General features: G+C 38.2%; 1 protein-coding gene across 3 annotated transcripts in view; it reads left to right on the forward strand.

The window, feature by feature from the left end:
- The window catches only part of RABGAP1L (RAB GTPase activating protein 1 like), a 701,003-nt gene that overhangs the window by 143,727 nt on the left and 543,899 nt on the right, over positions 1-13,377 (forward strand). For all 3 annotated transcript variants that reach the window (XM_087438180.1, XM_004425016.3, XM_087438183.1), the window contains one exon: positions 5,520-5,661. In XM_087438180.1, the coding sequence (XP_087294306.1) occupies positions 5,520-5,661 (142 nt within the window). The remainder of the gene's footprint in view (positions 1-5,519; positions 5,662-13,377) is intronic.

Here is a 13,377-nt window from a genome sequence, read left to right on the forward strand (position 1 = left end):
CGCACTGCTTGTCAGGCCATGCTGTGGCAGCATCCCATATAAAGTAGAGGAAGATGGGCATGCATGTTAGCCCAGGCTCAATTTTCCTCAGCAAAAAAGAAGAGGATTGGCATCGGATGTTAGCTGAGGGCTAAGCTTCCTCACACACACACACACACGCACACACACACACAAAGTATAATCGGTTAGTAAATAACCAAGGGTAACTATGTGAGGTGATGGATGTTAACTGAACTTATTGTGGTAATTATTATGCAATATATACAATATATCAAATCATTATGTTGTACACCTTAAACTTATACAATGTTATGTCAATTATATCTCAATAAAACTGGAAAAAAATAACCAAGAGTAACTGAATAACAGGAATAACTGTTCTAATTGCAGAAAGATGAAAATTAGCAAGGTTGGGGAGTACTTACAAGGTTGTGGGAAAGTAAAAGTCTGTGGGAGGCAAATGTTTTCCTAACTTTGCACTTCTGTTCGGGATTGGCTTTCTTTACCTTCAGTTGTGCAGAGGCAAATAGAAGCTGCTTGCAAACTTAGTTTTTCCATATGATTGTATATATCTGCAGTGTCGTGACAGTATCTGATTCTGTTATATGATTTATGACTTTTTAAACATAGACATTTTTGTTAGAAGCAAGAGGTCTTACAGGCAGTAGTTCTCAGTTTAGCTTTGTATCAGAATCACTTGTGGACCTTTAAAAAAGGAAACTTAGTGCAGATGAAATATTTTACCACTATTGTAACACTTTTCCGCAATAGCAGAGTTGTGTAGTTGTGACTGAGACCATATTGGCTTGCAAAGCTTAAAATATTTTCTTTCTAGCTCTTTATAAAGTTTGTCAATCCTTGACAAAGAAATATATTGTTTGTAAATAAGAACAGTTTTATTTCTTTCTTTCCAATCTGTGTGCCTTTTCTTGCTTTATTGCACTAGCTAGGACTTCTATACAAAGTTGAGTAGGAGTGGTGACAGTGTACCTCCTTGCTTTGTTTTCAATCTTGGGAGGAAAGCATTCAGTGTTTTTACCATTAAGTATGATGTTAGTTGTAGGTCTATTATAGATACACTTTATCAGGTTGACAAAACTCCCTTATATTCCTCATTTTCTGAAAATTCTTAACATGAGTGAGTGAATGCTGAATTTTCTCAAATGCCTTTTCTTTTTTTTTTTTTTTTTTTTTAAAGATTTTGTTTATTCATTTTTTTCCCCCCAAAGCCCCAGCAGATAGTTGTATGTCATAGGTTCACACCCTTCTAGTTGCTGTACATGGGACTCGGCCTCACGCTGGAGGGAGAAGTGGTGCCTTGGGGCGTGCCCGGGATCCGAACCCGGGCCGCCAGCATCAGAGCGCACGCACTTAACCACTAAGCCACGGAGCCGGCCCTCAAATGCCTTTTCTGCATCAAATTATATGATCGTGTGGTCTTCTTTAGTCTGTGAATATGGTGGATTACACTGATTGATTTTTCCAGTGTTGAACCATCTTTGCATTCCCTGGATAAACCCCACTGGTCATGATATATTATTTTTTGTATATATTGCTGGATTTGATTTGCTAATATTTGATTGAGGATTTTTGTCTATATTTATAATGGATATTGGCCTGTGGTTTTCTTTTCTTGTAATACCTTCTCTAGTTGTGGTATGGGGGAAGTGGTGGCCCCATGCAATGAGTTGGGAATTAGTCTCTTTCTTTTCCTTGAAGATAGTTTTTTAGCATTGGTGTTATTTCTTTTTAAATATTTAGTAGGATTTGTCATTGAAACCACATGGGCCTGGAGTTTTCATTTTCAGAAAGATTTTAACTACAGATGCAATTTGTTTAGTAGATATAGGATTTATCAGGTTATCTGTTTCTTCCTGGATAAGTGTAGGTATTTTGTGGCTTTCAAGGCATTGGTCTGTTTTATCTAAGTTGTCCAATTAATATGCAGAGGGCCGTTTGCAGTATTCTTTTATTATCCTTTTGTTGGGGTCATGGGGTCTGTAGTGATATCCACTCTTTTGTTCTTGGTATTGGTAATTTGTATCTTTTTTCTCTTTTGCTTTGTCAGTTTAGCTAGAGGTTTATCAATTCATTGATATTTTCAAAGAACTACCTTTTGGTTTCATTGATTTTTAAATTTTTTCTTCCTCAATTTTTATTGCTTTGTGCTGTTATCTTTGTTTCCTTCCTTCTGCTTGCTTTGGGTTATTTTGCACTTCTTTTCCTAGTTTCTTAGGGTAGAAGGTTAGATTATTGATTTTTGGATGCTTCTTTTCAAGTATAAGCATTTATAACTCAATATCCCTATATACACTATTTAGATGTATACCATTAATTTTGATTTGTTCTGTTTTCATTTTTCTTCAGTTCAAAATATTTTCTAATTTGAGCATTCTTCTTTGAATTTGATCCATGGATTGTTTAGAACTGTGTTATTTTATTTCCAAATATTTAGGGATTATTTCAGATACATTTCTGTTGCTGATTTCCAGTTTAATTGTATTATGGTCAGTAAACATATTTTTTATGATTTTGATTTTTAAAACTTTCTTAAAGTTTGTTTTATATGGTTTGTCTTGGTGAATGTGCCATGTGCATTTGAAGAGAATGTGTATTCTGCTGTTCTTGGGTGGAGTGGTGTATAAATATCAGATCTTGTTGTCGATGATGTTCTGTTCTTCTGTAACCTTATGGAATTTTTGTATACTTTTTCTTTTGATTACTATGAGAGGAATGTTGAAGTCTCCAATCATAAATGTGTATTTGTCCATCTCCTTTCAATTTTTACTTCATATATTTGAGACTCTCTTGTTAGGTGCACACACTTATAAGATTCTTATGTATTCTTGTTGCATTGGTCTTTCTAACATTGTACAATGTCTTTCTTTATCCCCAGTGATTTTTTTCTTGCTTGGTAGTCTACTTTGTCTTATATTAATATAGTCTCTTTAGCTTTCTCTTGATTAGTGATTTCATGGTGTATCTTCTTCCCTCATTTTACTTATAACTTGCCTATGTCATTATATTTCTTCCTTCCTTCCTTCTTTCCTTCCTTCCTCCCTCCCTCCCTCCCTCAGCCCTGAGCTAACATCTGCCAATCCTCCTCTTTTTGCTGAGGAAGACTGGCCCTGGGCTAACATCCATGCCCATCTTCCTCCACTCCATATGGGACACGGCCACAGCATGGCTTGACAAGCGGTGCGTCGGTGCACGCCCAGGATCCGAACCGGCGAACCCCGGACTGCCACAGCGGAGCACACACTTAACCGCTTGTGCCACCGGGCTGGCCCTATATCGTTATATTTAAAGTGGGTTTTTTTGTAGACAGAATGTAGTTGTGTCTTGTTTTTAATATAATCTGACAATCTCTGCTTTTTAATTGGTATGTTTAGGCCATTTATTTTTAATATAATTATTAATGTGTTTGAATTTAGGTCTACCATTTTATTATTTATTTTCTGCTTTTCATTTCTTTGTTTCTCCTTTCCTGCCATCTTTTCGATTATTTGAACATTTAGTTAGTATTTCATTTTCACTATATTTCTTTCTTTCTTTTTTTTTTGAGGAAGATTGGCCCTGAGTTGACATCTGTTGCCAATCTTCCTCCTGTTTTCCTCCCCAAAGCCCTGTAGATAGTTGTGTGTCATAGTTGTACATCCTTCCAGTTGCTCTCTGTGGGATGCTGCCTCAGTGTGGCTTGATGAGCAGTGCGTAGGTCCGCACCCAGGACCTGAATTGGCGAACCCTGGGCCTCTGAAGTGGACCGTGCAAACTTAACTGCTATGCCACCCGGCCGGCCCCTACTATGTTTCTTTATATGGTTATTTTAGTGGTTGCTCTAGTGATTTAGGTCTCTGTTTCTCGAATGTGATGAAAATGCAATACAAATTTGGTTGGTTTAAACCTAACCACTTAACTTTTTAGGGCTGTCTTCTTTTATTCTCTATTTCTTTTTTTTTTTTTTTGGTGCGTGTGAGGAAGATTAGCCCTGAGCTAACATCTGTTGCCAATCCTTCTCTTTTTCCTGAGGAAGATTGTCCCTGGGCTGATATCCATGCCCATCTTCCTCTACTCTGTATGTGGGATGCCTGCCACAGCACGGCTTGACAAGCAGTGCACAGGTCTACGACTGAGATCTGAACCCGTAAACTCCGGGCTGCTGAAGCGGATGTGCGAACTTAACTACCATGCCACTGGGCTGACCCCCTTTTTTCCTCTATTTTTAATGCAGTGGGCAATTTTAACTTTTATTATTTGCTAAGTGATTTGAAGATTCACCTGATATTTGATATGTGGTTCATAATTAATTCTTAAAAATAGTGAATAATTAAAAGTTATATTTTTATAATTTAAAATTACAAATTTTATTTATTATGTTTAATCTTCTTAACAGTTTGGGGGTGGTATTATTTTTATTCTATTGATATAGATACTGTGACACAGCAAAGTTAGTAATTTGTCTAAGACCGTGCATCTTATTAGTAGTGAAATTTGAGTACAGACCCAGGTCTATTTGAATCCAAAATCCATGTGTTTTACCATTAGTCTAGTCATTCATTTCACTGATATTTGTTGAGTACGTGCTATATGTCAGGTACCGTATTATTTCTGATTGAAAATCAACATAGTCTTTGCCCTTATGGTGCTTACTGTCTTGTAGATGAGGCAGCCATTAAACAAATCAATATAATAACAAAAAAATAAATTTATTTTTATTTTTAAAAATAAGGGTGTAATTATATTGTGGTAAGTACAGTGAAGGGGAAGGACGGTATGATAAGAATCAAAAACATGGGGAACTTAGTTTAGATTTTTTTGTAGAAGTGACATTAGAAGTAAGGATCAAAATTGATGGGAGTTAGCAAAGAGCAGGAGGAAAAGCTGTGTTGGTGGAGAGAAAAGGGTGTCCTAAGGCCTTGAGTTGGAAAAGTATTCAAAGATTTCTGGAGCTGAAACAAGGCGAGAGTGGCTGGAATGAAGTAACAAACTTTGGGTATGAGATGAGGCTGGAGAGAGAGGCAGGGCTCAGTTTATCTAGGGCTTTGTAGGCCATGCTAAGTTGGTTAATTGGCAGTTGTCTTAATTTCTTCTTTAAAAACCATTTAGAATGTAAACGATTTATAAGGTAAAAACTATTTATGTCCATGCATTAGTTGACAGATGTAGCTGGTATCTCAGTGCAGAGTAGTCAGTCCTGAGAATCTAGCATCACTTGCTTATCTGTCTGCCCTGAGAATCTGTGGTGTCTCAGGTATTTCTGATAAAAAGAAATTGAATTCTCTCAAAATGGTTAGTAGGTTTCATTTTATTGGCTAAGATAATCCTAGAAGAACCATACATTTAGAATATCATGTGAAGAACAATGTGTTTTAAAAATTTTCTCAACTTCAGACATGCTGTAGATCAAACATGATGTGCTGCTCTTCATTTCAGCTCTTTTTAATGAACCATTGAAATGCTATCTTTCACTGTTTCCTTTGGGTTTCTAATATTGAAACTCATGTTTATATCTTTCTCAGTCTGAGGGAAAAGGCCATACCAATGCTGGAGATGCAATATATGAGGTGGTGAGTCTACAGCGAGAGTCTGAGAAGGAAGAACCAGTCACTCCTACCAGTGGAGGGGGTCCTATGTCACCCCAGGAGGATGATGCAGAAGAGGGTAAGAAGTGAACTTAGTTCCTTCTCTTTCTTTCTTTTTTTTGAGGAAGATCAGCCCTGAGCTAACATCCATGCCAATCCTCCTCTTTTTGCTGAGGAAGGCTGGCACTGGGCTAACATCTGTGCCCATCTTCCTCCACTTTATATGGGACGCTGCCACAGCATGGCCTAACAAGTGGTGCTTTGGTGCGCGCCTGGGATCTGAACCCAGGCCGCCAGCAGCGGAGCACCCGCACTTACCCGCTACGCCACGAGGCCGGCCCAGCTCTCTTTATATAGCTGCTTAACTTAAAATCCTCAAAGATGTATGTGTGTGAGTGTTTCTGTGCATGTGCAAGGAGTCGGGGAGGAGTGGTGATTATTCCTACTCTCTGCTACTCTTAGACTAGATTCTGCTAGATGCAGGAAAGAATTTGGTTCATTTGGTTCCTTGATTGCATAGTCCCCAGTGTCACTTATGCAACTATTTAAATTTGACAGCCTCACTTTGCTGTTTTGCTTCCCGTTTTATTTCAAGTATTTTTGAAGTGTTTAATGAGAAGTTTCAGATTCTCTCAAGTGTTTGTAGAATTTCAGTGATATGTCATGTTCTACTTCTCATTTGACATTATTCAGTTCTGACTTGTATTTTGTTGTTGCCTCATCACTTACCGCTCACTTTTTTGAAATAGCATGATATCTGCTCTGTTTACTACATGAATGCTGCTGAGAGATGCTAACCAACCTCATGAGAGTCACACTTCATTTGGCTCTGTGCTCAGTACTCTTTTTATAGAAACTAGAGCTAAATGACAGATCTTTGTTTGTTTTAAGTCCTTATATTATCTACTTATAGGGTAGGGTTTATTAAAAGTAATTTTCTGAATTTATGTCATCTTTGAAAAAAAAATCTTAGAATTCTCTGTCTTTCTCTCCATGGAACCATTCCTTTCTTTGATTGCCATAAAAATAATAATTTTCAGCTAATATTTATTGAGTGCTTATTATATACTAGACATTATTCTAAGTTTTTCATAAAACAACTTTATGAAGGTATAATTTGAATACAATAGAACTTACCTGTTTTAATTGTATAGTTCACTGAATTTTGACAGATGGATTCATCTGTATAATCTGACCACCAGAATCATGATATAAAATATTTCCATTAGCCCCCCAAAATTCCCTTGTGCCCTGTTACAGTCTATACTTTCTTCTTACCTGTGGTCCCTGGCAACTACTGATCTGTTTTCTGTCACCATGTTTTGCCTTTTCTACAATTTCATATAAAAGGAATCATATCGTGCATAGTCTTTTGTGTATAGAATCTTTCACATAGCATAATACTTTTGAGATTTATGTATGTTGTATGAATATTTGGTCCCTTTTAGTTGTTGAGTAGTAGTTTATTGTAAAGATATGCCACAATTTGTTTATTTATCTAGTTATCAGTTAATGAACGTTTGAGTTGTTTCTAGCTGTTGGCTATTAGGAAAAAGCTACTGTGAATATTTGAGTATGTGTCTTTGGTGAATATATGCTTTTGTTTCTCTTGGGTAAATACCTAGGAGTGGACCAGCTGGGTCTTATGGTAAGTGTCTGTTTAACTTTATAAGAAACCACTAAGCTGTTTTTTAAAGTAGCTGTATTTGGGCCGGCCCCGTGGCTTAGCGGTTAAGTGCACTCGCTCCGCTACTGGCGGCCCGGGTTCGGATCCCGGGTGCGCACCGATGCACCGCTTCTCCGGCCATGCTGAGGCCGCGTCCCACATACAGCAACTAGAAGGATGTGCAACTATGACATACAACTATCTACTGGGGCTTTGGGGAGAAAAAGGAGGAGGATTGGCGATGGATGTTAGCTCAGAGCCGGTCTTCCTCAGCAAAAGAAAAAGAGGAGGATTAGCACGGATGTTAGCTCAGGGCTGATCTTCCTCACACACACACACACACACACACACACACAAAATAAAGTAGCTGTACCATTTTTCATCCTTATCAGCAACATATGAGTCAGTTGTTCCATATCCTTATTAACATTTGGCATTGTCAGTTTTTAAAATTTTAGCCATTCTAGTGGGTGTATAGTGGTATCTTGTGATATTAATTTGAATTTCCCTAATGATTAATGACGTTGTGCATCTTTTCATATGATAGTTGCCATTTATATATCTTCTTGGTCAAGAGTCTATTCAAATCTGTTGCCCATTTTTAAATTGAGTTATTTATCTTCTTACTGATTTTATATATTGATAAAGTCCTTTATCAGATAGGTTTTGCAAGTATTTTATCCCACTCTGTAGTTTGCCTTTTCATTTTCTGAACAATGTCTTTTGAAGAGCAAAAGTTTAATTTTTATGAAGTTTAATTTGTCAGTTTTTTCCTTAATGATTTGTCTGTGATCCATTTAAATTTTTAGGTATGGTTGGAGGTAGAGGTCAGAGTTCTTTGGGCTTAAAAAAAACAAAAATCGTTTATTATCTTTTATGGTTTCTGTGGTTCAGGAATTAGGGAGTGGCTTGTGTGGGAAGTTCTGGCTAAGAGTTTCTTATGAAGAGTCAGATATGGTCTGGGGATGTAGTCATTTGAAGACTTCACTGGCCGGGGCTGAAAGCTTGGAGAATCTTGCAAGGGCCTAATTTACATAGTTGCCAAAGTGATGCTGGTGGTTGGCAAGAAATTTTGCTTCATCTCCACATAGGCCTTCCCATAGGGGCTGCTTGGGTGTCCTTATGGTATAAATGGGTAGCTTCCCATAGCTAGCAATCCAAGAGACCAAGGTGGAAGCTGCAAGGCCTTTGATGTCTTAACCTTGGAGTCACACAATATCACTTCCAGAGTATTCTATTGATCACAGAGTTCAGTGCTTACTTCCGTTGTGTGACTCCACTATATTCTATACAAGACTTTCAGGAACACTGTTGTGGTCATCTGCCTCCTAGCTAACACGAAGAGGAAAAGACCAGAGATCGTATTGCAGAATCACAGGAGAATTTTGGGCCAGACCTAGAAGCTGTCACATTTCTTTTTTGCTAAACAAGAACCACGGATGTGGTTGGGGAATGTAATTGAGCTATGCCCTTAGGAAGAAGAGTAAACAGGCATGACAAGCAAAAGTTATTTGATCATGAGATTTCAGGTAATGTCCTGCAAGAATGCCATTCCTTTTAGAATTGAAAAGTATATGGAGCTAGAATTGGGAAAGAACAAAAATAATAGAATGACAGGTGCTACTCAATAAGAATACATTATACAATTTAGTATCACATAATTATGTCTTTTATTCTAATTTAGTAAATAAAAGTTCCTCACTTCTATCCACTAACTTAAAAGAAAGATAACTAATGTGGATTAAGTATCTGCTTTGTGGCATATAATATATTAGATATCCAGTAGACGTAGTTTCATATTTTACTCACATTAGCCCTAAGAAATAACTGTTATCATCTTTATATTACATCTGAGGAACTAGACTGAAAAATTTTAAGGAAGTCATTCGAGGTCATAGGGCTAGTAAGTATAATATACAGAATTCAAACCTATGTCAGTCTCACCCTAAAGCCCTGTGAATTTTAATGACACAAAATCAAAGTATTCGTCTTTAAACTGCTGAATTGATATAACTCCACTCCTAATTGCTTAAGAGGTAGTATTTTTAACATTCCCTTTACAGACAAGATATTCTAGATCTTACATGTTCTAGATCTATCTAAAATCACAGACTTTGGATAGAAGGATATAATACAATATAATATAAAAATATAACATGAGACCTTATCTTCCAAACAGCATTGTTTTATGTGAAAGCATTTTTGAAGAGTGATTTCATGCGTGCAGGTAAACTAGTGCATTCAAAAAGAACTTTACATGTAGAATATTTAAATTATGTCAGCCAGAAGCCACTCATACTTCTTTAAAGGACATCTTGTAGAAAAATCTATTGGAAACCAAAATACTCTCTTTGAAAAGAGTCTTTCAGACACACAAGCATGCTTTTAGTTTATTTCCCTTGCATTTTTCCTGACATATTACTCAGTGTCATTCAAGGTTTGGAAAGGTGTTTTCTGATCCAGTGATAATTACTTTATGGGTGATGAGATTTGAAAGTTGTGCAGATGTGCACTTTAATGGAAAAGACATTTACTTATGGAAAGCAACATTGTTAGAAAACTGATACATTTAGGAGTAAATGGCAAACCAGATGATCCCAGTTGTGGCTCGTTATTAATCAGCAAAATATTCAGGATCATCCGCTGCCAGGATCTTAAAATCATGTAGGTAAGCGTTGGAAAGTCCATCATTTTTTATTCCTGGCAGAGAGCTAAATTGAGCTCAAGCTTCATTTTTGACATTGTCAAAAATTTGACAGAGTTCTTTTGACACAGTTGTGTCAAAATGGCTACCTCAAAATACAGGCAGAAGAGATAGATTTGAGAATATTCTAGGAGGTGAAATCAGTGAAGCTTATAAATTAATTGGATATCATGGACAGCAGAAGAGAAGGGAGGAGAAAGAATCAAAGGTTATATCTAGGTTTGTAGCTTAGGTGAATAGCTCATCTTGGTGCCAGCAAATGAGATAGGGAACACAAGAGGAGGAAGAGTGGGTTTGGGGGTGGGGGTAAGACTCATTTAGCTTTAGACATTGATGAGTTTGAACTCACTGTGGAACATTAAAGTGGAACTATTTTTCAGTTGTTAGAAATAGTCTTGGGCCGGCCCCGTGCCTTAGTGGTTAAGTGCGCACGCTCCACTGCTGGCGGCCCGGGTTCGGATCCCGGGCGCGCACTGACACACTGCTTCTCCGGCCATGCTGAGGCCGGGTCCCACATACAGCAACTAGAAGGATGTGCAGCTATGACATACAACTGTCTACTGGGGCTTTGGGGGAAAAAATAAATAAATAAATAAATAATTATTTAAAAAAAAAAAAAGTCTTAAACTGTGAGAGAAGTTTTATACCGGGAGAGTAAGATTTGAGAATTATCAGCATGAAGCAATGAGAATGGCTGAAATTTCCTTGGAGGAAAATGTGAGAGAGATGGGTTAAAAGTAGAGTTTAGGCGATCACTAACATTTAAGGAATAGATGTGGAAAGAGAAAGCCCAGCTAAAGGATCTGCAGAAAAATGATCAGAACAGTATGAGGAGAACTAAGGCAGTGTTCAGTAACAGGTTGAGGAGTGGAGATTTGCAAGGAAGGAGTGATGTGCAGTATTGTCAAATGGAAGAGGGAGGTCCAATATGATAAGGACCAAAAATTGTTAATTGGACTTGGTAAATTTGAGAGGTTACTGAACCCTTATGAGGGTGAGTTTAAGAAAGTTGGGAAAGAAGCCTCAATGTGGTGGATTGAGGATTGACTAGAGGTGAGGAAGGGGAGAAGAGTGTTGTAACGATTCAAGAAAGTTGATAAGAAGAAGAAAGAGATTGGACTAAAAACACTGGGTTGTGTCTAGCCAAGAAAGGGCATTTTTAGGGTGTAAGAGATCTGAGCTCTTCTGTAGTTGGGATGAGTTAAAAAGAGAGAGGAGTTACCCACCCAACACTTAACCATACAGGTCCCTGACATGCTTTTCCTTTGCAAATACTGTTTACTCTGCTTAAAGGGTTTTTCCACTTAAGTCCACCAGAGTAAGCTCTTCAACAAAAGCGTGTTAACAGTCAAAAGAAAATAGTAATTTTAGCATACTGGCAGTTTCTATACTTAGAAATGTTTCAAAATATTTTCTATGACATTTTTTAGTATGCTGCTCAGGCAAATTGCATTTAAAATGTATTTAATGCAGAATGGCTGAGTGAGGAGCTTGGCAAATCCACTTATCAAAAAACTGATAAAGAGTTGATAAAATTGTCAAAAACCAGCCAGTTCAGGACTTGAGAAAGTGACCAAATTATACAAAAAATTGAGAAACATTTATTCAAGAAAAACTACTGAACCTTGGGTAAGAACAGCCTGTGGTGTTTCGGCCCCTGATGCTGTTCCCATTCTGCTCATTCTCACCACTGGCTTATTGTCATGGTAGTTTTATTAGGGTGGGGGAAGCTGTGAACACTAGTAGCTTTGCTTTTGCTGCTGGAGGGGGCTCACTTGATTTGGAGCGAATGTAGAAAAACCCAGTATTTCTGGAATGTTATTGGAAATAGTAGTGATGTTTGTGGCAAAAGAATGGGATGGCCAATGTTGCAGATAGCAAGAGGTTGTAATTCTGGTTGTGGAAAGCCATAGATTGGCCAGAATTTTAAAGAGGAAATTTAAGGAATGAGTGAGCCGTCAATGGATCCTACGTATCACTGGTGGTCTGGCAGGCTGTGAACGTATGCAAGCCTGTGCACACACTCAGGAGAGAACAGAGAGGGCCCTAACTAGTCACACATCCATGCTGGACATTAGGCCTTACATGTGTATGATGGAGACGTGTTTCCAGAATTCTGTCTCCTAAATAGTTTTGCTTCTTTCTTTTTCTTTTCTATGGAGAGAATCTGTGTCCCAGGTGGAGTAAATGGCTGAAGGCTGATTGTCTCACAACCAAGCCTTTAGTCATCCTCTGTTGGCAAGTGGCAACTCCTAGGCTCCAAATCTTGGAATCCAGAATCTGACCTCTATCTAGCCCTATCATTTCTTATACTGGATTACTGCAATACCTCCTACCTAGTCTCCTGCCTTCCACTCTTGTCCCTACCTCCGTGGTCTGTGTTTCACACACCAGCCATAGTCATCCTTTTGAAATTTGTCAGATCGCATTACTTCTCTTCTTAAAATCCTCTGTTGGTTTTGTTTCCGAGCCATAGGGACTGGTGACCTGCAAGTGGGTCCTTTTGCCTGGAGCGGCTGGCACCAAGCTGCTTCTACCAATAGAATGAGACCAGGTTTGGAATAGCAGACCAGAATCTTTATTCATTGATCAATGAATGGAGGAGGCAGAGCTAATGTTCTAAAACACCTTCTCCCAGAACGGGAGGTGAGCAGGGGTCTTATGGGATGTGAAGGGGGAGGGGTCTCTGCGTCATCTGGGGGGGGTGCATCTGGGGGGAGAAATGCTTTCCTGATGGGGGGAATTGGAGTATTCTTTTATTTAAGAATAAAATGGGGGTGGGGGCATGTGCAGATCTTCTGTTCTTGCACGTGGCACCTTTTGCACACGGCACCTCGTTGCCATCTTGGACCTTTCTGGTTTGGACTGGTTCTGCGGTTTGGTCGTCTGGCAATGTTCTGCCTTGATTCCTATAAGCAGGCACAACTTAAAAACATTTTCCACGTCTAACGCTTTGTTTTTAGGGACTTCTCTGAGTGACAGCTTCTCATTTCACTCAGCCACATTTCTTTTACCGTGGTTTACAAGGCTCTCTGATATTTACCTTTCTGACCTCATTTCCTGCCACTCTCTGCTTCACAAATTCCACGCTTGTCCTTTTGGTATTCTTCAAGCATATCAGGTGTACTCTTGCCTCTGGGCTATTGTACTTGCTGTTCCCTGTGGCTGGAACTCTTTTTTTCCTAGATTGCCACATGGTTCTTGCCCTCCTCTTTTTCCTTCTAATCTTTCCTCAAATGCCACTTTCTCATTGAGATCTCGCCTCCTCAGTAAACAGTATGAATAATAATATATGAGTAAACAAATAATACATAAAAATAATGTATTTATAATATAATAATAGATGAATAAATATTTTTCCTTTTATAATGCCTCAAAATGATTCAATAGTGAGAAAGACTAGAAAAACAGAGGTAACATTTTTG

The sequence above is a fragment of the Ceratotherium simum genome, chromosome 2 (assembly GCF_057802395.1).
Source record: "Ceratotherium simum simum isolate JZ-2026a chromosome 2, ASM5780239v1, whole genome shotgun sequence".
Lineage (NCBI taxonomy): Eukaryota > Metazoa > Chordata > Mammalia > Perissodactyla > Rhinocerotidae > Ceratotherium > Ceratotherium simum.